Consider the following 23,219-nt stretch of genomic DNA (forward strand, 5'->3'; position numbering starts at 1 on the left):
AAAGTCGTTAGCATGTTCAACAATAGCATACACCGGGATAAAATAGGTGATTTGGACAGCAGACATTACGTCACAGTAGAGGATAAGCTCGCGTTATTAAAAACATCAATGATGACTCTGTCCTAAGAACAGAGTTAAAATACTATATGACAACAACAGGCAGCATTTTAAACAAATACATGTTAGAAGTTGTCAACTAAACAATTTGGTAAAGAAACACAAAACCTGAATAGGTCAGGTCAATAATAACATATTAACATACTTAACTCAGCTCAAAGCAGCTTGAAAGAACCTCAGTAAAGAATCTAAAACAGCTTTGGTATAACTGCGTATAAGACACTCATTTACTTATTGTAATAATGTGTTTTTTCTTGACTAGTATTTTCTTTCAGTGCCTATGCCACCACAATCAGATGAAAATATTGTACTTACTACTTACCTGAGTGTTACTTTGGTAAAGTTTTATATACAAATATGTAAAAAATGCTTATAAAATATGATGTACTAGATTAAACTCTTTGCTTTTACATTTAACCACAGTACCAGCAGTAGCTTAAATTACAGCTGAAACGACTAGTTGAAAGTGGAAACATTTTAAAGATTTGTAATTAATGATGAACGATCAAATTGACATTTTCGTTGTTCAAGCTTCAAACATTTTAGAAAATTATCTTTTTACATTAATGAAGCAACACAAAGACATAACACAATTAACACATAAAATACTGTCTGTGTGACATACTACAGATATACAGATAAACCACAGTGGGACAGAAGAACAGAGCCTTTTCCTCTTGTTACAGATAATTAACTGGAAGGGGAGGGAGTATAATGGAGAGGAGGAAGGAAGAAAGAATCTTTTAATGGGGCGAGTCCAGACAGAAGGGAGGAGGGGGGTTCACATCGTTTTCCAATAACACTGATTTTGAAAATTTTTCAATGATAACAAAAGTGCTGTTGAGCTGTCACTTTGTAATCTGGGTAATTTATGTAATTCATTTTTTTTAACATAATCCGCAATTTGTCTATTAAGACAAGAAAGCAGCTCATTGTGTAAATGAATAATAAATTATTAAATGAATACAAAAAAAGATAAATCAAAGCTTTTGATGAAATCATTCAAAATGAGAGGCCACATGACTATAATAGACAAATTGTTGTTAATAGGTCAATTAATGCAAATCTAACATTACATAACAAACAGCCAGACAATCACTAAATAATAATAAGTAGTATGCAATATAATCTAGGAAATATAAAACAGATATACATGTATAAACTGGTGTATCATATTAGAGTAATATGATACACTTGATATTTTTTCCTTCGATACTTACATCGTGACCTTAAAGCACCAAGCAGGAAGTTGTTAGTAATGGGAGTATTTTGACAGTGAGGTAATAGTACTTTTACTTCAGTAAAGTGTATATAAACTTCCACACGGTCACGAGCAGCACGCGGCGTAACCCAGCGGACGTGACGTGTTAAAAATAGACCCAGGCTAATTGAGTAGAGACGACTCGGGACAACCTCTCGTGACGCGGAGACACCTTGTCCCCGCCGCGCACGCGCAGAGTCTGGGCGGCGCAGCGGCATCAGGAGCAAGGAGGAGGAGACGCGCGGTTACTCAGGAGCTGTCTCACCGTCTGTCTCACCGTCTGTCTGTCTGCCTGGGTTTGTTTATTCCCCTCACGCTGCTCCACAATGTCGGGATTCGATAGCAACCCCTTCGCGGACCCGGTGGACGTGAACCCCTTCCAGGTGAGACTCTTCCTCCCGCTCGTCTTCCTCCGGAGGGCTCGCTTTGGTCGGTGAAGAAACAGCTGAAAACCGGTTTGTCGGGTCCAGGGTTCGGCCTCGGTGTTTCCTGGCTTCAGAATCGTTTCTATTGGGGAAACATGACACGTAGATCTGTGTCTGTAGGTTTGAAGAATGTCTGTCAAAGTGCGTCAGTGTCGAAGCGGAGCAGGTAACTCACCTGTTCAGGTGAGAGGAGGCTTCCATCAGGCTGTCGGTGGTGTGTCTGTGACTCCTCAGCGCCTCCATTGGCTTTAAACACAGAGGGTTCGAGTTATTCTCCAGTCAGGGAGACAAACTGGAAACCTGATTTGAAATAACAAGATAAACTGGAAATAATTTTCTTTGTCATGGAATTAGTTTAGTTGTATTGGAGTTTACTTCTTGTACCTTTTCTGTCATGGAGACAACCTGGCAGTGGAACGTATATCCTGGAAATAGGGATATTATTTTATTTTGCATTTACTTTACTACCTCTAATCTTACAGTTATGAAAACAACCTGAAAAGAAATAGTTGGCACGATGCATCCGGGAAATAATCTTGAATTCTAATCTTAATATTTTATCGCATTTAAATTAACTACTTGTATTATTCCAGTCATCTAAATAGCTGTTAGAAATGATTTAAATTTACACATTTTATCCTGGAAAATAACCTTCATTTTCCTGAATTTATTTTATAATATTCAATTCTACTAAGTCTAATTTTCAAGTCACGGAAACAACCTGAAAAATTGATTAAAACAAGTAAATGTCCTGGAAATGATCTTCATTGTCAACAAGTTTGAAGTTCACATGCACGTGTTAAGAGCGACTGTCACAATTCAGATTAGTGTTATTGATTTAAGTAACAAAAACCTGTTAACGACTAGAAGTCAAGTTATTGTACATCAGCAGTGGTGGATGTAGCCACCACCTCAAATTGAGACACTTAATCCTGAACCCTGCATCACTAAAAGTTCTGAATTAGCATGAAGAACTCCTGGGAAACGTCCTGGAACCTTAATTCTTTAACAAAGCTCCAGGTGATGATGTGTTAATGTGAGTCTATTACTAGTTTATATGGTTTGAGACAAGGCAGCACTCAGGTGCGTCTTCCTGGACTCTTCTTCTCTAGGCTGATAACAACATTCAAAGTCACTGGATCCAGATTTTTATCTGCATCTACACCAAATTGTACACAATCATAAATATCAGTGGCTTTATTTTGTCAGATTTTTTTATCCCCCATCAAAGTCCATTAGTCATTGTCTGAAGAATCAACAAAAACTGTTGCAAAACAATTTATCTTGCAATGTTTGAGGAAGTGAATAGAAATTCCTGGATTTGAATTGGTTCCTTCTGATCCGCATCCTTTCATCAAGTTTCGTGGTAGTTTCCCGTAGGTTTTTTTGGAAATAAAGAAACCCTGAGGAGTCGTGATGTCGCAGCTCTTTATCAAAACAACAAGTTGTATTTCAGCTCTCTTTCTTTTTTTCCAGGATGCCTCAGTCACACAAGCCACCAGCGGGGCCACTGAAACCACCGGGGAGTTCAACCCCTTCTCTGCAAATGACATGGTCAGCACCTCTGTTTTTAATGTCACTACAGTCGTGATCATGACAGACTATATTGTTCTCTAATCGCTGGCATTTAATTACCCACCTCCCTCCTACAAAGGAGCAAGACCCCCAAAACTGTACGAGATATAAAACGATGGAGAATAATGTGTGTGTGGTCATTTTGTGTCTCTCTGGGGTTGTTTCACATCTGTTTGTGGTTGTTTTGTCCCTTTTCCATCTGTGTGTAGTCATGTGAGAGAATTTTCAACCAATAACTATCAGCAGTCACTTCAAACAAACATGTGGACAATGGATCCTCTTGTCTCTTATCAGCCCGGTGCCTCATAGCCTCATTCAGAAATCCCACAGTGGATATAAAGGGGTTCCATTAGTGAGTGATAATATATAGTAAGAAGTATTGCTTCAATTGTTTCACAGGGAAATCACACTGGCACGACCATCCCCATCTCTTCTGGCTCCACTCAACCTGCCATACTACAGACCTCAGTGGAGCAGAGCGCACAAGTGAGTCTCACTCTCTGACACACACAGACATAATCACACAAACGCACACATTGACAAATAGAGGGAATTAAATTAGCTGGTGTGAAATCCCATTTCAGACGCTTTATCTGTCTGGGAGCTGAGTGTGGTGTTGAATGTTAGAAAAATACAGTAAATCAGGAAAAGTCTAGACATTATTAATAATCTCAATCATAATACACTTCAAGATTAATATGTAACAATTTTTCATTGTAATGTCCAATAAATATGTATGTATTTGACGCGATTTACTGTACAAACATTAACTTGTCAGTGTTTTTGGTACAAGATCTTGTCTGATATTGATCAGCATAAGCCAGGAATAAAGTTTAGTTAGTTAATTTGATTTAGCTGTTGTATAGTCCATGAATTTCCCCCTGCAGTGCTTCTAGAATTAAACCTCTGTTTTAAGAGCACCTCTCTTCCATCTCTCACCAGGCAGCTGTGACGGCTGCTGCCCAGGCGAGCCTGGTCAAACAGCAGGAGGAGCTGGAGAAGAAGGCGGCTGAGCTGGAGCGGAAGGAGAAGGACCTACAGAACAGGACGGCAGGCAGAACCAACACTGGCAGTAAGTGGCTGCCGCTGACTTAAGTAGTGGGGTGTGAAATATGTTGCATGTATGAACTGTAAGAGCCACTCATAATAACCACACTGTGAAATCTTTATCAGCTAAAGAGAACAACTGGCCGCCTCTGCCCAGTTTCTCCCCGGTGAAGCCCTGCTTCTATCAGGACTTTGATGAGGATATCCCTGAGGAGTACCACAGGATCTGCAAGAGGATGTACTACCTCTGGATGTGTACGTACCCCGACAAGCTGTATTTCCTCAATACCTCTTCACATAACAAATTGGATTGGTTTTCTGAATATGAAAGTTTTGTAATTAGTTGAATTGTACGATTTACAAAACACTATAAATCTTGTTAACATACTTTTGTTTGTAGGCAAAACTATTTTTTAAAGTGAAAATGAATTATCTTCAGATGCATTTGTCAACACTTTAAGCTTTGACGCCTTTGAGCCCCGTGATATTAATATTTAATATCACAATTACATGAAACACATTCTGTTTTTTTTACCTCTTCCATTATATGATGAATTTTTAAATATTTGAGGATTTGAGGTTTCTCATAATATGCAACTGTGTCCACAGTCCACTGCGCCACTCTCTTCCTCAACGTGCTGGCCTGCCTGGCGTACTTCACTGTAGATGCTCAGAACGGTGTGGACTTCGGTCTGTCCATCCTCTGGTTCCTCCTCTTCAGCCCGGTGTCCTTCGTCTGCTGGTACAGGCCGGTCTACAGAGCCTTCAGGTACATCACTACTCCGACGATTAAGTGTTTTTCAATTTACATCACGGCAGGACTAGAGGTAATGATCTCATGAAATAGTAGAAATGTAGAAATAGTTCTACAAGCAGATGAAATACTGAGCAGTGTCTTTTTAAATGAACAACCTCATTGTCCAATTCTGGAAGAGTTAGCAGAAGTATAAATCAACATTAGATAATATTAATAATATCACAATTCTCTTCCTTACAATTCAGTGTTTTATTATGTTGTCTTCTCCAAAATGTGTATTTTTGGTCAAGGGGGAAATTGTTTTTTTATTATTTTATTTACACATGTTATCGACTTTAATTTTGGGTGGTTTAAAATGAAAGATCTTGATTTATTTGTGTGACGTGTATGGCTTTTCCGTTAAGACCAATATCTAATGGACTGACAATCAAATAAACCTCTGAAATACTGAATAACATAAAAAACATGTCCTTCGTTCTGTCTGTTTGTTTTCGTCTCTAGGTCTGACAGCTCCTTCAGCTTCTTCTTCTTCTTCTTCGTCTTCTTCTTCCAAGTGGCGGTGTACATCATCCAAACTGTGGGGATCCCCCGGTGGGGAAACAGGTCAGTGGAGACGTCTCTAACTGAATATTCATCACCTGCATGTGGGTCAAAGTCTGAAGGTGCGGTGTGAAATACACGAGGTAGTTCATAGATAAGAGAAGAAGGAGTATGTGTATTCTACTTCGGGTGTATTCATTCTACATGTGGGTGTGCATGTGTCTTGATTCTCATCTACTGTGTGTGTTTGTGTGTGTGTATTCTTGCCCTGTGTCTCCTCTCTTGCATCTCTTTGACAGATTCCTGCTGCCCTAACTTCTCTGGGTTTCTGCTTTGTAAGTGTGTGGACCTTTTCTCTGTGGGTTTCTTTTTCTATATTATATAATAAATCAGGCTTTTCTTTATTCCATCATGTACGTTTTCAAACTTAATGCTTTTCCGTTTGTCACTGGGGCAGGTTTAGATGCTGTATATTTTCCATTTAATTCAGTGACTTTCATACTATTTCTTAAATGTCTAAAATACACTCTGTAGATAATTTGTGAACTGACACGTGGTTGTTTTTTTGGTACTGTGTGTGTCTCTGTTGTTGGCAGTGGATGGATCACAGCAATCAGCATGATCGGCTCCAATTTGGCTGTGGCCGTGGTTATGATGGTGGTCGCTGGTTTCTTCACTGTAAACTCTGTCCTGGGTATCATCTTATTGAAAATGGTAAGTTCATGTAAAGGTTTTACAACTTCTCTTTACAAAGACCATAAAATCAAGCCTGTACTCTGCAGATAATGAGATATAATTTAACTGTTACACATTTATTATGCCCTTGGTTTCTGAGTTGGCCAAAAAGTATATTAAGATAAAAATGTCATTTTATTTCTTAATTTTATACACAGACTTTTTTGCACCTGAGATATATATATATATATATATATTGACATTTTGTTGTTTTGTTATTGATGAAAATGTTATATTAAAATTTGTCTTATTGTCAAGTGCTATGTTACATAATACTAATTTTAAGTAACTTGCTGTCTAAACAAAAGTTTCAAATGTTGGTTCAGCCTGCCTGAAATAGAAAGTTAGACCTGGTGCAACTTGCACTTGTAAATAAGTGTATTTACACTGTGGCTTCATAGTGTTTATTTTAGCTCAGTGAGGCTGCGAGAAGATCAAAGAGAGAAACATAATAAGAGAAACTAAAAATGGTAGAGACCAAAAAAAAAAGACTGAGCTGCTGCAAAGACAAGAGGGAATACGATGATTAAGAATCTGCTTAATGGATCTAAAGGTTCAGAAATACTGAAAGCGGGTCAGAACGCTGAGCCTGAAAATGACTCATCTGGAAAGAATCAATACAGTGGATGGAGACTCAGACAGATAAAAGGGAGATGGAAACATTTCTCTATGCAGGACACTTTGTGGTCAGTGTATTGAGTCTTGAGTCCTTCAATCTTGTGTTGTCCTGCTCTGCCCACCTGCTGACAACCTTGACCACATCTTGGATTCAGAGAGAAATATGCAGCACGTCAGCAGAGCCTACACAGTCCTACAAATGTTTTATTTTTCATAAAACTAATGTAATTGTGAATGAAATATGTTCAATAGAAAATCGGAAAAACTTTTAAAACCCCCCCAAAGTAGAATATCTTGCAATGTTAATCCCTAGGGGAACAAAGTACTTGACTCTGCAGAAGTGACATGTTCCTTTTTAGATAGTGTGAGCTAACAAACATTTCACTAACAAGTGTGCAGTACCTGTTCTAAACCTGCTAGTTTGGCCTCGGGATATGCTGGTTTCAGTTTTCAGAAAGGCTCAGTCTACAGAACCCTGAGGCTGTTGCACAAAGAGCTGTTCACCTGTTAATTCAAATTTCAGTGAAGCTAGAGTCAGAATGCCGAACCCCAAACTGGAGAGTAATTTTCTGTTGCCATTATTGTGCACGTGCTCATTTTTGTGAACACGGTGTTGTCGTGATTGACGTCACTTGCGTTTTCTGATTCTCAGCCGCTGTTGCTACAGAGCACTGGCCCCCTGTTTTTTTATTTTATTATTATTATCATTATTATTATTATTTTTGGATGGAAATGAGTTAACATCTGATGTGAGTTTTAAACCTGTCATTGCCTTAATCCTTGTTCCCAGGTCCACTCTAAGTACAGACGGACAGGAGCCAGCTTCACCAAGGCTCAGCAGGAGTTCTCCCAAGGAGTCCTGACCAACAGAAACATCCAGACGGCTGCAGCCGGTGCTGCCGCCTCTGCTGCACAGGGAGCCTTTGGCTCTGCGTAGTCTCTTATCTGACTAATGTACCGGACTAGCCATGTCCCAGCATTCCTCAGTGGGTAAATGTGATAGGGGGTTTATTATTTAATGAAAATGCTAATGAGGGTGTCCACTTTCTCCACGTGCAAACTTTTAAAGACACTGTGGATAATAAAGAGGAGAAGTGAGAGGTTTTGCACATGCATGTAGTGTTACTGAAGTTTCTACCACCCTGATCAGTACATTACATGTTCAAACTTCATGCTATCAAAGTTCTGTTTATTCAGGGAGAAGAATGTAACTCCTGGAATCCATATAACAAATCAGACTAATCATACATCGTTTAGTGTTTAGTGTAAAGTACAATTATTTAAATCCGGTGACTGTTAAAGACACCGGTGAGATGTGGATTCATGAGGATTTTTTCCCCCCCAAATTGATCCTTTTGAAATAAGTTACTGAGGCATCAAAAATAAACACAGCACATAAGGTTTGGATATTTTAAAATGTATATTTGACATGAAAATGTTTTAGCATCAGTGATTGATGGTTACACAAAATATATGTATACCTGTTGTTGTCATCACAACATCATGCAGTGCCTTAGAGGGTAACTAGTTTATCACCACCTTATTTTACTCAACTAAACTTGTAATATTCTCACTACTCCTACACTGGCTGCCTTAAAAAATGAGAGTGTTACATGTTCCACTACTGATGAACACAGAACTTTTTGAATGTGTATAATGTTGTATTGGATCAGCTTGTGATTAACGAAGGTGACGGGGATGAAGGTTTTTCTTACTTCTGTTTCGATCTGTTAATTGGTTTAGATGAAGTGAGACAAAAAGCTCCTCTGGGTGTAAATGAAGAAGCTGTTTAACTGGAATCACACGTTTTTAATTCATGCTGAGTTGTTAAAAACGACTTCATCTTTTTTATTTTTTTTCGTCATAGAATAATGCTGTGATTCATATGAGAGACATGGTACAAGTTTATTAATTTAAAGTTACTAGCATAGTATAGAAATTAGTGTTAACTTTTAAAAAAAGCACATTAATGAGCAGAAAGAGTACAAATCCATCATCCATTGTTTTGGCAAACAAAGGTCATGTGTTACTGAATAGTCACAGATTGTATTAGTTACAGTAACAGTGAATCACTTAGTTTAGGTGTGACCTCAGGGCCTTTACGCAGAAGTAACCTACCGATATGTGTGTTGGGATTTCAGGCGTGTCAGTGTCGTTGTCTGATTTTGTTGGTCTTTTATTGTACGGTGAGGTTTCCCCTTCGTGATCAGATTGTGTAATAATGTGTGTTGTACATATCGGTGACTTATTTAAAACTAATTACCTGGAGATGTAATTGTTGGAAATGGGTTCTCAGCCTTAACATTTAATAAACTGTGTTTTTTCTCTCGCTTTTGGAATATCTGGATCTTGTTTAGCATAGTCAGTGAAGTTAAGATGTTTAACATAGTGTATAATGTCTTTGCTACATGATGTAAAAGTAGCTAGCTCATGATTCATCTGTTTCGAAGTTAAGCTACATAATTTGGTCTAGGATTTAGTGACATCTGGTGGTGAAGGTGCATGTTGCAGCTGAATACCCCTTACCTCACCCTCCCCTTCCAAACATAAAACAGAACCTGTGGTAGCCTTCAAAGTCATTACGACTCAAAGGAGTTTAGTTTGTCCAGTTTGGGCTACTGTAAAAAAAAACATGGTGGGCTCCGTAGAGAGCATATTTATGGTAAAAATAAAATATTTAAATATAAAGGGGCCATTTTAGGGTAAAGAAAACACTAGTGAAAACATCACATGGGTAATTTTATATTAATTTCTGCTAATAAATCCCTTTCACCTAAATCATACACATCTGGACCTTAAATAATAAGATAAGATAACCCTTAGTCCAACAATGTGCAAATGTACAATAATATAGTAGCAAGAGTAAAAAATTGGAAGTTATAAGAAGTAAAATGCAATATTTAAGTGTTAAGATAATAACATTGAAGTCTAAGGAATATATAAAATATAAAAACATGAATGGAGTAAAAACTAACAGTGTGAGAACATGCACAGTGAATGGATTACACATGATCCACTGTATTGAATGACAATATTGTACTTAAACTTTATTGTAAATCAGAATAAACTCAAAGTTTATTGTGATTTTATCCAATAACAACAACAACAACAACAAAACACTGATTCTGAACAGTAAACAACACAGTGACGTCACGACCCGCCCTCCATCCGTTTCACGTCCGCATTCCACAGGCGTGTCCATGGCAACAGCTTCTAGAGTCGCTCATCCCAAGATGGCGGACCAGGAGGCATCCGCGGCGGTGAGTGTGAAGCAGAAGCTTCTCCTCCTCTTCCTCACTACACACACACACACAGCAAGGAGCCTTCCTCCGTGGGAAGTGACGGCGGGACACCTCAGCGGATAAACGCGTGGTAGTTTTCAGGGTAACGTTCGTACACAGTTTGTTATTTGAAACGTCAGCTAGCTGCGTGGCTAACACGCACAAAGTCAGAGCTGAGTTCATTAAGCTGAATGGTAACTTGGACTCGGTCACTAATCCCGTTCATCCGAGGAGCTGAGGGTTACAGCTTCCGGGGAGAAGCGACAGCAGCAGGAACATGGAGGTGACATTAAAGTGTCGTGACGCTGATCATCGTTAACACACGTTTCATAGTGTTGGTTATTCACAGTTCAGCTCCTCAGCAGCTGATCTGCGTTTAAAACAAGCCTGAGTGGGATGTGGCTATAACACCAAGCAATACATGTGATACAACACAGGGAATATACACACACTGTACAAAAGACAATCCACAAGTGAGTCAGACACTGATCAACACAAAACAATAGCATGGCTGCTATTATTTCCATTTGAGATGGATCATAGATCTGCTCATGTAATGTCAACTAAGACATGTTCTTGTTCGAGCAGGAACTACTTGTGGATCGCACCGAAGTACATTTACTCAAGTAGTGTACTCTTACATGTTGTCAGATTTGTTCTTGAGTATTTCTATTAGATGCTACTTTGTCATTTCTACTCAACTACTCAGATTCACATGTTGTACTTTTCACTACAGTAACCAGATACTTTCACAGTAAGTTTTTACACCTTGATCTAAACTGTAAACAGTGTGTCCCCAGATCTGGTAATTTTTGTATTTAAGAGGAAACCATAAATTAAGTACACCATAAATAAATCTGAAACAGCATTGTAATACATGTGGAAGTTGGGCTGTTTAAGTAGCCAAGGAAAGTTGTATGTTTTAGAGATACACATCCTCACAGGACAATACATTTTGAAACATGATAAACTATAAATTTAAGTTAAACTCATTACATCCATTGTTAAACTCTGCTGTTAAACAGCAATGCTCAAGTGGAAGCATTATTTGATTAAAACTAGGGCTGTGAAATGATTACAATTTTTAATCAAATTAATCACAGGTTTCTATGGATTAATCATGATTAATCACATTACCGATTTTTTCGGAATATTTTTGTGAAAACAAGATTTATGACATTTAACTTTTCTTTTGTGCTGCAACTCAGCAGTTCTTCAGCAGTTATCATTGCTTTTCCATATGGAACATTAATATAATCTTCATCCTAAACAGAATTCGGGCTCCTTAGCCATTGTGTGGTTGAATAAAACTTTTTTTTTTAAATTAAACAGAAATTATTTGAGCTTCTTAGCCATAGGATGGTTGACATTTTTTATATTTTTTGTCACACAACCATTAACCACACCATGATACAATCTAATGCCTCTAAAGGCCCTCTTAGCTACTCATTCTTTAGCCAGTTGGTGAGGCAAACTAACTTGTTCAAATTCTCTGACAGTAAAGCTGACCGCTTCTTTTGCACAATGTGTCCTGCGAGTGAGTCTGGTTTGGCGCATTCCACTTGAACGCCCCTCGCCGACCAACACATGCTTCGCGTTGCGGTGGTTGGGCGGGTATTGCTACGGTGAAACGATAACGTCTTCTCGCAGAGTGTGCATATCACCTTGGTTTTACTGAATGTTGGATCTTTGTTTTTTTGGAACACGATCTTCCCGTCCAGAAGGTCCTCAGGTTCATCAGAATTATCCATGTTGTTTGTTTGTTTGAATGGCAGCTGCCGTCTGACTGCATTAGAGCGGCAACTAGTGCAGAGGCGGCGGAATTGGAAGGTCCTTCTGCGCATGCGTTAAATGCGTTTTAAAAAAAAAACGAATTAATCCTGTAATTTAATCATAACGCGTTAACGCGTTATTTTTCACAGCTCTAATTAAAACGTAATACTGTGAACTTGGATTAGACAAATTGATTTTTTTTACCTTTTCTAAGTCATAAGAAGTTATAAATGAATTTATTTGTTCAAGTATCAACTGTGTCGTATAGCTCCCTGTGAGTGAGAAAACAAAAAGCTTCTCCTGATTTTCTTTATTTCTATGACTTTTCAGTCAGTCTGAACTTTGACCTTCAGCTTCTTATCAGACAGAAAACATTAAATATACTCTCTGAGTGGGTAAATACGTTTGGGTGAGGCTGCTCATAAGAACAGCTGATACCGTACAGTGTAGTTTACCGTGTAGCCTAGTGTGTGCTTTCACCTATTTATTTGTTCGTTCTGTTTTTTGATTTATTTCAGCTCCCAGTTTCTACTGAAGCCAAGAAACGACGGGCCCCTAAAGGTACAGCAGAGATCAAGTGATTGCAAGTCATCTTAAAACACATTTCATTTTACAACACCCATTATTGAGTGGTTCATTTCTGATGATTTGTCTGTAGCTGTTGCAAAGGAGACTAATAGAGTGAGTTTGGAACTAATTGTCCTGCAGAGGTCACCCTCACCCTTCTATCTACTCTTTTCAAAAAGGATTAAGTAGTTTGTACAGAATGTTGCTGAACCGTGTTTCACATATTTCTCTGTGAGGAAAGTGTTGGTGGATCATTGACGATGTTTCACCATCATAATGACGCCTTAATTAGCCAGTTGATGTTGTCGCTTATGGATTAAGTGTTTTGAATTGTTTTAAAATGTTTTGTAATTATCATCATCGCTGCCGAGCGCACACAAGTCCTACAGGAGCAATTAAGTACATGCTACTGTATGTTATTGTATTTCCATGCAGTGATTACTCACATGGCCTGTTAGCCCCTAATGTGGTGAAGTTAGTATCATTTGAGGAGACAAATCAAATCAAAACGCTAAGTACATCATTGTGTGGTAAGATGATTGAGTTTTTCAGTAAAAAAAACAGAAAGTAAAATGTTATTATGTATTTGTTAATGTATGGGAAGTGTACAGCACTTTGTAAGTGAAGCGCTAAAGCTGTAACGCTCCATAATTAAGTAAAAATATATAATTGTGACTTAACCGTGCCTCATCTATAAAAATTATAAGTAATATAGCAAGTACTGTAAATGTAATATATGTATATGTGTGAAAGTATTGGTTTATTGCTTGTGTGATGTTTAGATTCAAGCTTTGAATTAAATCATTTAAAATTGATTCAAAATCATGTAAATGAGCAAGAAAGGAACCATGAAAAAGTCTCCATTAGCTACTTAGTTCAGTTTTTCAGTCATTACAATTGTGAAATGCAATTAGTGTTATATAATGAGCATGCAAAATTAATTACGATATGTACAGTCTAAAGTACAGTCACTACACACTGCTCTGTGTGTCCTGCACCAGATGGGTTAAAAGCAGAGGACAAATTTCCCTCAATTGCATGAGTTTGTCTGTGCATGTGTTTGGGATAAATAAATGTATCTTGTATCTTGTATCTACATAGTTAGCGGTTAAGACCCAGAAAATACTAGAATCTGTTTCATTTTAAACAGTAAAAAAGAAAGAACTAGAGAAAAAGAAAAACACCGAGAGCGTAAAGTTGTTCCACCTGTTTCCAGTACATCAAGTTTTAGTCAAATATCTTGGAAGAATAAGCGTTGGGCGGCAGAATACGACGACCAATAACGGTGTGTTTGAAGTTTCGTGTGGTAAAATTTCCCAAAATTATTTTCATGGGATTTTTCATTACATTCTCCCCATGTGTCTTTTGATCTCAGCAGGACTCGTCTCTGCTCTTATCCCCTTTTAGCAGATGGTTGAAGCACATGGAAGCAAATCTGTCTTAGCATTAGCCAGATCAAATATAACAATGAGAGAATTCCTCCATGTTTGGGATGAACTTTTTAAAAGGACCGTATTTAGGGGACGTCATGCTGTGCTCTTCTTCCTCGATCCTTCTCTACCCTCCTTTCATACCGTGAGCTGCATACATGTCACACACATGTATGGCATCCCTCCGCTCCTCATATGCCCCGTCTTTGTGTGTGTGGACACTGGAGCACCGCGGGGCCACAGCTGAAACCCGGAGACAAGAATATTATTGCTTTCTCAGCAGGAAGAAAGCGGATTAGGTCGCCACAAATAGTGCCGCTCCGTATCTTGACGAGGCGAACGTGTGAAGGCCGCGCACTCGGCGATGGGGAGGATTTCTGTGAAGTCACTGGAAGAGGCTCCGGCTCTCACAGCGAATCAACAGAGCGCTTCAAGCACTGACAGATAAAAACAGAAGGGGAGCTTTAGTGTAATTCACTCTGTGTTTTTTTTCATACAGGCGGTTCATTAATGATATCCCCCGGTGTCGGAGGCAGACTCAAAGCCCGGCACTTCGCTTTAAATCAGGCAGAATCCTATTTTGAGTGTCGGAGGAAGGTAGAAGGTGCAGGGGAACAGGATTACCGGAATCAAACCCACTCGTATTGTAATTATGTTTTGCTTCCTTTTGAAAATGAAATGAAACGTCGTCCTCCACCGGGAAGACGACTCGGAGCATTGTGGTTTCGGATCCTGAGGTTACCCTCTCTAAAGCCGGCTCTGCATTGTGCTGCCGACTCCTGCAGCCTCCCTCTCTCACCGCGCCTCGCACGCCCTCTCTGTTCTGTCACAAGCACCTGGCTCGCAGGAGACATGGTTGCCCTGGCAACGGTAAAAAAATGTCTCAACCTGCCGAGACGTTAAAAGAGAAATAAAAAAAGGACGTGTTTGTGAGGAGGACTGCTTACAAGGTGACATTTACAGTGCGCCTGGTGAATTGATTACGGTTAATCCCGGGGTTTTGGTTGAAGTGTTAACATCTATGTTAACTGTCAGATCAAAGAGTTGTGAGTGGATGCGGAGGGAGGGGGGGGGGGCTCTTTGAGGATTATTTATTCGGCTGTCAAATTAAAAAAAGACTGTATAAATTTCAAAAAATCGTCCAAATAGACCGACTCTGAACGGTCTGATCCGTCCACTCGTGAGCTACAACTTGCTAACAAGCTATGATTTTACAGTGTGTCTGGTGAATTGGCTTAAATTGAGCCTGTGGATTTAGGTTTTAAAGTTTACATCTGTGTTAACTGTCAGATCAGAGACGGACTAATGAGTCAGGGGGAGGGCACGTTCAGGATTAATCATTCACTTATCAACAAAATAATAATCTGAGCAGCAGAGGGTCTAAAAGTTTCTGAGATGTTTTTGAATTCTAGTCTTCTGGCCTTATTCTGTTCTTCCAGCTCCAGAGCTTCCCATTGTGGAGAGGAGGAACTGGCTCATCCACCAGCACTACATCCACAAAGACTTTGACACATGCAAGGTAACACAACCTCAGCTTTACATTGTCACTGTGTTTTAGTGGCAGATCTGTCTATGCACAAAAACAGGGTTGAAACATCATGATTGACAGCTGAGACTGACTCATGATTGGTTGGCTTAATTTCTGCATAGTGGGAGGAAGCAGAGACACGTCGTCCATCTTTATTGACAGTGTATGGTTTTAAACGTATCACACAGGGATGAATGGTTTAGAAACTGATTCCCACTGTGGTTGGTATTCAACACAACCTGAAATCTTTAGTTTTTTGTTCCTGTTCATACATATTAAAATAACATCTCCCTAGTAATAGACATTGTCTGTTGTTGTGTGTCCTTGTAGGTGATCGTCAAAGAACAACTGCAGGAGACAAATGGAACGTGTGAATACGCCATATATGTTCAAGGTGAGCCTTCATTTTCACAGTAGCTCTTCTCTCTCATACATGAAACACGTGGGAGTAGCAGCTACATAAATGCCAAATTCCACAAAGCCCCTGCCTCAATGCAGAAACCCACCATATACATAATTTAGTTCCCCAAAATCTGGTCTCTGGACCCCATGCTGCGTCTTTGATTTTTAATATATGTTTTTTTTTTTACTTCCTCATGTGGAATATATTTTCTTTTTGTGTCTTTATGTCTTGCTGCAGCACTAATCTTGCGTCTTGAGGGCAAGATCCAACAGTCCCTGGAGCTGTTTCAGAGCTGTGCCATCCTTAATCCCAGCAGTGCTGACAATCTGAAGCAAGTGGCCAGATCCTTGTGAGTCTACTGCCCCCTCGGAATCCCGGGGTGCATCGAGCCTCGTCCATTAGCTCTCAAGAAGGACTTAAAAGGAGAAACATCCAGTGATAACAGACAAACTGCCGGCCAGTTACAGAAAGCACATATTTTCTTACTGCTGGGAAGGAAAAAAAATTCCAATCCCGATGATAAATTCCAACTGTTGCAGGATTTTAAGAATTGCTGTTTGGCATGAAGTGATTTAAGATGAGTTAATTTCTCAAATGGATTATTGTTGTTTATTATATTCCCTAGATTTCTCCTGGGAAAGCACAAAGCAGCCATTGAATTCTATCATGAAGCTGCAAGGCTCAACGAGAAAGACTGGGTAAAAAAGCAAACACTTCCACACTGAGTTTCTGCTTAATTTTTTTATTTTTTAAGGGAATGTGTTAAGTGGACCTGATATCCTTCACTCTGAATTCAAAGCCAGAATTTAATTTATCAACACAACATTATAATTGCTCTTCCAAACTGATCCAGAACCATGAAACCTATACAAACATTAAACTGGTCCATCATGCACCATTATTCACTCACACTTATATGTTTTAGTAATGTACATTGTCCCTTCTAATATAACTGTCAGTAATTCTAAATAATTTGTATTCCACAACGCTGGTATTTAAATTGAGCTCAGCCTCTATCCAACCCTGTTCAGTTGAGCATGCACTAACACCCGCCGTGTAATACTTGACATTTCCTCCCCCCCCCCAGGAGATCAGTCATAATCTGGGCGTGTGCTGTTTCTTCATCAAAGACTTCAAAAATGTGAGCACGGAATTCACCAACATTATACAGAACAAACTGTTGCTCCTTCCCACTGTGAGTTAATGGTTTTGATCCTGTGTCTGCGTCAGGCTGAGGAGCACCTGAACATGGCTCTTCAGATAAATAAACACGACAAGACTTTCATGATGCTGGGGCAGGTCCACTTGCTGGCTGGAGAAAGTGACAAGGCCATCGAGGTGTACAAGAGAGCAGTGGAGTAAGTGGAGCTTTAAATGTGGACAGTGGTAAAGTGGAAATGTAAGAAGGAACATGTGAAATCCTGCTAGTTACTGTAGTTGTAGCTGTGTCTGTAATTCAGGAATATTTTGTATTATATTATATTTATTACATTCCTGACTTACATATACACCAGTCCATCATTATTATTACATTTCTAATTCCGGAGTAGTTTTAACACAGCAAAGTATTTCATCAAATACCAATAACAGGAGAATATTTGATTCCTTTCCTGATTAATGTGATAACTCAAAGTCTTTTGTGCTCATTTCTAAAAGTGGTCCTCTTTCACTTTCACTGTAAGTTCAGGGTTCTTCTCAGTTCATTATAAATTATGTTCATTTCCACTTCTATTCACATTTTGAATATTTAAACATTGGGGGGTGAAGTAAATAAGGAAATGACATCAGTGTCTGTAATGGTGCTCATTATGTGCGACCTCCTGTTGAGGATTGATGAATTAATCAAGTGCCCAATACTGGAGTTGCCTTTAATGAGACGAACCACTGTGAGTCTTTTATTTTAAAGCCTATCTACTTCTCCTCCTCTGAGCTGTATTGTACGCCACAGGTCTTAATTTATACTGCACAAATATGCTGAACCAGAGCCCGATAGAATCATCAGCACTTTCGCTGAATATCAACTATGTTTGCGCAAGAATAAGTGCAGGAATTAAATGTAATTACAGGGAGAGATAAAGTGACATTTTTCATTGAAGTTGTCTCGTTCTGAATTCAGGCACTTCCCAGAGAACACTGAACTCCTGACCACTCTCGGCCTGCTGTTTTTACAGGTAGGTGGATTTGTTTTTCTTCTTCTGTGAAGTTATGTGAACAGAATACGGAGCGGAAACATCTGAAGGTGCTAAGTTATCTGTGTTCTTCTTTCGCCAGCTCGGGAAATACCAAAGAGCTTTTGAGCACCTTGGAAATGCCCTCACATTTGACCCCAACAATTATAAGGTATGTTGATACTCAAACAAATAATCTGATACGCTTCGTGAGGCCAGTGCATAGAGCTTCTTAGAAAGCAGTGCAAGCAAAATGTAAGGTCAGGTGGTACAGTCTGCCTTTCATCATATGCTGTGCATCTTCTTTCAATGTCTCTAATCATTGTTTTCCTTCCCAGGCCATCCTGGCTGCAGGCAGCATGATGCAGACCCACGGGGACTTTGATGTGGCCATGAACAAGTACCGAGTGGCAGCCTGTGCCGTGCCCGAGAGCCCCCCTCTCTGGAACAACATCGGCATGTGCTTCTTTGGGAAAAAGAAATATGTTGCTGTGAGTAATGTTGTATGTGGGTTTGTTTAATGAGTCTCCATCACCACCTGGTGACTGGCTGCAGTGTGGGTCGTGAATCCTTCCTACTACGTGTTAAATGTAGGGTTAGTCATTTGTCTTTGAAACAATTGTCTTTATCTTATGTGGTAAAACCGTAAACACGACCGATCATTTCATACGTTTAAGTGGAAATGTTTCTGGTAAATTTGGATTTAATTAGTTATTTGACTCTAAGAAAACAGGGTGAAGTGACCTGAGACTGACTCGTGATTGGTTGGTTCATCTGGCTCCAATTGCGCATTATGGCAGCATTTGTATCTGTTATATTTTGGCTTCATATCTGAATAGTTGGAGGAAGAGGAGACACGTTGTCCATCTTAATATACAGTCCATCTTAAGAAGCTACCGTTTGTCTCCTGTGTAAGAACTGCTTTCAGTTTCAGTGACTGCATCCTGCCTAGCAGAGATCACACTAACTTATTCATTTGACACATGAGCTCATAAATAACACCTATGTATTGACACTTTATTCTTTCCACACACCGCTGCTGTATTATAAATCCTCCGTCGTACAGAATCTGTTCCTTCAGACATTATTGAGATACTTCTCTTCACTTCCCTCTCCCATCCTTCCTTTTCCCACAGGCCATCAGCTGCCTGAAGCGAGCCCACTACTTGTCTCCTTTTGACTGGAAGGTGTTGTACAACCTGGGTCTGGTGCACCTGACCATGCAGCAGTACGCCTCGGCCTTCCACTTCCTCAGCGCAGCCATCAACCTGAACCCACGGATGGGAGAGCTCTACATGTTGCTGGCAGGTACTGAGTCAGAGAGACAGAGAAATTATTCATGATTGAATCCATAATTTAATAACTGACTCTAAAGAGAAACTCTGTTAGAACACGGGCAGCAGTTTATTTTTGTACTGGACGGGTATGTATTCATTTTAGGTATGAGTTACAAAATGAATGATGACACATGTTTACGCTTTAATGAACAAGTTCTGCTGTTGGATAGAGATCAATTACAGACATTGGAAATTAATGAATGTGGTTCATATTTAAGTATCAGTTCACACGTGTCTCATTTTCACGACCAACAGTGGCTCTGACTAACTTGGACGATGTGGACAATGCCACCAGAGCGTATGAACAAGCTGTGACTCTGGATGTGTGAGTCCGTCTCTCCTTAAATCTATAGATTTAGACACTGTTTCAGATCATTGACTCTTTTGTCTTCTTCCTTGCTGATCTATGTCCTGTAGATCCAGCCCCCTGGTGAACCTGAACTTTGCGATCTTTCTCTACAATCACGTTGACAAGAAAGGAGCCCTGGATCAGTACCAGGAGATGGAGAGGAAAGTCAACCTGCTTCGAGACACCAGCAGCAACTTCGAATTTGATCTGGAGGTACACCATTTCCTGTGGTTGTGTTGGCTACGTTTACATGGACAACGATATTGTGACTATTCACATTATTCTGAAGTAGGACTCAGATAGTTCTGTCCCCCACCAACAGTCTTACTATGAAACCACATTTAATTTCACTAAATCTGGATTTTTTATATAGATCTGCACCAAATTGCAAACACTCATAAATATCAGTCCCTTAAACTGATTGATTTTCATCATCCATGAGGAATCAGCCAAAGTGTTGACTAATATCTTACCTCACATTGTTAAATAAAGAGAATGGAAATTCCTGGATCTGTCCCCTGAACCGGATCAACGCCAAAATGCGATATTTACATTAGTTGCTATTAGAATATTCCATCCATGTTCCTGTTTACATCTTAAAAGCATAATCTGGTAATGTTTTTCTTGTCACTAACAGCTGATGGACATGGCTCAGAAGATGGGAGCTGCCCTGCAGGTGACAGAGAGTCTGGTGTGGACCAAACCAGGAAAAGACTCCAAATCCAAACCAAACTCGGCAGCAGCCACCAAACCCCCCGGCACTGCCCTCGGTACCAACCAGGCCCTGGGTCAGGCCATGTCGTCTGCTGCGAGCTACAACAAGAACCTCCAGCTGCAAGCGGGTACTAACCAGCACTATGCTTTGTACTTCTTGTAGGATGTTTTTTTTTTTTTAAATGTGTTATGTTCGTGTAAAACTTGACAAATCCAGGCCAAACAGCTCTCTGAAGTTTGCTCTGAGAACAGACTCCAAATTAGGGTAAAGATTCCTGCAGAGAAGTCCAGTAATTACACTGGCATGCGGTGCGGATGACAAATCCACTGCCTCCCCCCCTCTCCATTAAACCAAAGCCCAATTTTTCATTTAAAATGGGAATTTATAAATATCTCCTGCTTGTCCAGTCACAGCCTCTTGCCTGTACTGCTGCACCAGATTAAAAATATGGGCTCAGGCAAAATGGACTTTGCGAGGGGGGGGGAGGAGAAGCAGCTCACCTCTGGCCAGTTCATATTCCTGGCAACAGAAGAAAATGTATTCGGTGAAAAAAGAAAATGACACACAGGTAAGCTAATAGGTTCAAGGCTGTACTCTGAAATGATTACAGCAGCGTGCAGCTCTCAGGGGGGAGTGGACAGGAGCACTTTTCTCCACAAGAGCCTGTGGGCTGTGTTTTCCATCGCTGTTGTTTAGCTGCTCTCAAACATCACGTGAACAATGCAGGCTCGGTGACTGACGTTTTACATAGAGCACTCAAACTGCCCAGGCGATAAATCTCCATTCATACACCAAGGTGATGTGAGTCTGCAAAGAAAGTCTGCACATATGTTTCACTAAATGCAGAAGGTCGGGGTTCATCTATGACAGGCAGGGTTTTCTGCTTGTTGGTAGTTATGATGAATTCCTGCTGTTCAGACCTTGTGTAGGAAAAACAACCTGTTAGGTGGATGGATGGGATTCAACCCACTTGTTGAAGTTAAGAGTTATTTGTACAAATGAAAACAATGTAGATCTGTCAAAGGTTAAGTTCTGTTTGTTCTGGTAGATTCAGAAGATAAAATGAAAAACAACACGTGTTTAGTCAAAGGGCGGATTTGTATCGTTAGAGATTTTATAAAGTGATTGTTCCTATGGATGTCATGTTGACATTTAGAAGAAAAATGATGTACCTCAAGGTTGTTCCTGGTAAAATAAAGGTTCATTGGAAATGTGGTGTAAGAGTTGGGAAGCAAAACGTCCCTGCGCGCACAAGAGGTCATGTGGCGTCATGGCGGTGCATCAGGGTTTTATTGACTTTATGTGTCTCTATTGGTGCATGTTTAAAGTTAAACAGAGCTTAACTGTGACCTGAGTGTTTGTTATAGCCCGTGTGAGACTGCATGAAGGTGTGAATGACAAAGCAGTGTGATCCTCCAACTTTTCCCATTAACCTCTGCTGATTAATGACCTCAACCCTCACGCTTGTTTTATTTCCCGGTGTCTCCACAGGCCCCTCCATGCCCCTGGAACCAGAACCCGACGTGGACAGAGCCCCGAGCCCCCCCACTGACCCGCCGGGGTCTCCACTGCCCGCGGAGTCTGACAACCCCAGACCCAAAAGCTCCAAGAGGAGAGCTAAGGTGGAGGAATGAAGTCACTCGGTGGATTCAATGTTGTTTTGACGTTCATATCAATCGACCGATATCATTTTATGGAGCAAATTCTTAAACAGCAGCCGAGCTTTTCATGGTTTTCCAGCTCATCGTGAAGACGTGAAGAGTTACAGTCTTTTTACAGTCATCATGCACTCCTGTCGTCCCGTGTATTTCAGGAATATTGAATGTAACACCGATACATTGCTTTTCACTTTTTATACCAAAAATCTTGAGATAACCAAGTCTTTCTTGTAAATCTGTAGATGTGGCAGCTTCGGTGCAGAACCAGTTCAAATAGATGTTGTGGTTAATGGATGTCTGTGTTTGACAAAACGCTAAAAATGTACATATGTGAAGTTGTATTTGTTAATACCTGGACGAGTTTAGCAATAAGGGTAAATGAAGCTTTTTGTGAGTAGGGAATCGGTCATGTGAAGAAAATGCTGCGACAATCACTGCTGCAACCTGAAGGCAGAAGAGACGTGTGTGTGAACAGATACTGGATCTTACTTGTTTGTACGATAGGGTTCTTTGTGAGAATGAGTGTAAATAGAGACACAGGTTTTTCTATGTAGATAAATGTTATGTTTATAGAGTAATGTATTTAATATTAAAAAGGAGAGTTCAAAGGAAATAACTGTCTCGCTTCTTTACTTATTTATTTTATAAGGTAGTTTAGTTCAGCAGGAACAACCAACAGGGGACACTAGTGTTTGAGAGCTGGTCTCAAAACACAATTCATGCCCTGAATAAGAAGAATTTTGAAAAATATGGTTAATAAGCTTCTTAAATGAAGCTTTACAGTAGAATGTCTGATTCTAGAAATGTTAAATATGGACGTATTGACTACACAAGAGGGGTGAGATTGTAAAGAGGTGCTCTTCAGGCCAAATATATGATTTAGCAATGATGAATAATATCTATATTATAATATTTCTCACTAGTGATCATGATAT

General features: G+C 39.8%; 2 protein-coding genes across 2 annotated transcripts; both read left to right on the forward strand.

Annotated features, from left to right (window-relative positions):
• Positions 1 to 1,576: 1,576 nt before the first annotated feature.
• On the forward strand, positions 1,577 to 9,404 carry scamp2l (secretory carrier membrane protein 2, like). Its single transcript, XM_053425982.1, has 9 exons — positions 1,577 to 1,761; positions 3,280 to 3,357; positions 3,778 to 3,864; positions 4,321 to 4,450; positions 4,552 to 4,680; positions 5,035 to 5,194; positions 5,684 to 5,785; positions 6,319 to 6,436; positions 7,866 to 9,404. The coding sequence occupies exons 1-9, from the start codon at positions 1,705 to 1,707 to the stop codon at positions 8,010 to 8,012; spliced, it is 1,008 nt and encodes a 335-aa protein (XP_053281957.1). The 5' UTR covers positions 1,577 to 1,704; the 3' UTR covers positions 8,013 to 9,404.
• An 871-nt stretch (positions 9,405 to 10,275) lies between these two features.
• Positions 10,276 to 22,887, forward strand: bbs4 (Bardet-Biedl syndrome 4). Its single transcript, XM_053420210.1, has 16 exons — positions 10,276 to 10,335; positions 12,648 to 12,690; positions 15,566 to 15,645; positions 15,985 to 16,048; positions 16,295 to 16,406; positions 16,683 to 16,755; positions 17,145 to 17,198; positions 17,288 to 17,415; positions 18,174 to 18,228; positions 18,329 to 18,397; positions 18,564 to 18,716; positions 19,362 to 19,533; positions 19,818 to 19,887; positions 19,980 to 20,124; positions 20,549 to 20,753; positions 22,118 to 22,887. Exons 1-16 carry the CDS (start codon positions 10,276 to 10,278, stop codon positions 22,258 to 22,260), a joined length of 1,626 nt encoding a protein of 541 aa, XP_053276185.1. The 3' UTR covers positions 22,261 to 22,887.
• Positions 22,888 to 23,219: the final 332 nt, after the last annotated feature.

Source organism: Pleuronectes platessa, chromosome 1 (assembly GCF_947347685.1).
Source record: "Pleuronectes platessa chromosome 1, fPlePla1.1, whole genome shotgun sequence".
Classification (NCBI taxonomy): Eukaryota; Metazoa; Chordata; class Actinopteri; order Pleuronectiformes; family Pleuronectidae; genus Pleuronectes; species Pleuronectes platessa.

Coding starts and splice junctions, on each gene's coding strand:
- bbs4 (XM_053420210.1), top strand. CDS start 10,276: ATGGCAACAGCTTCTAGAGTCGCTCATCCCAAGATGGCGGACCAGGAG. Junction 18,229..18,328: donor TCGGCCTGCTGTTTTTACAG/GTAGGTGGATTT, acceptor TTCTTTCGCCAG/CTCGGGAAATACCAAAGAGC. Junction 20,754..22,117: donor GAACCTCCAGCTGCAAGCGG/GTACTAACCAGC, acceptor GTGTCTCCACAG/GCCCCTCCATGCCCCTGGAA.
- scamp2l (XM_053425982.1), top strand. CDS start 1,705: ATGTCGGGATTCGATAGCAACCCCTTCGCGGACCCGGTGGACGTGAAC. Junction 4,451..4,551: donor AGGCAGAACCAACACTGGCA/GTAAGTGGCTGC, acceptor AATCTTTATCAG/CTAAAGAGAACAACTGGCCG. Junction 6,437..7,865: donor GTATCATCTTATTGAAAATG/GTAAGTTCATGT, acceptor CCTTGTTCCCAG/GTCCACTCTAAGTACAGACG.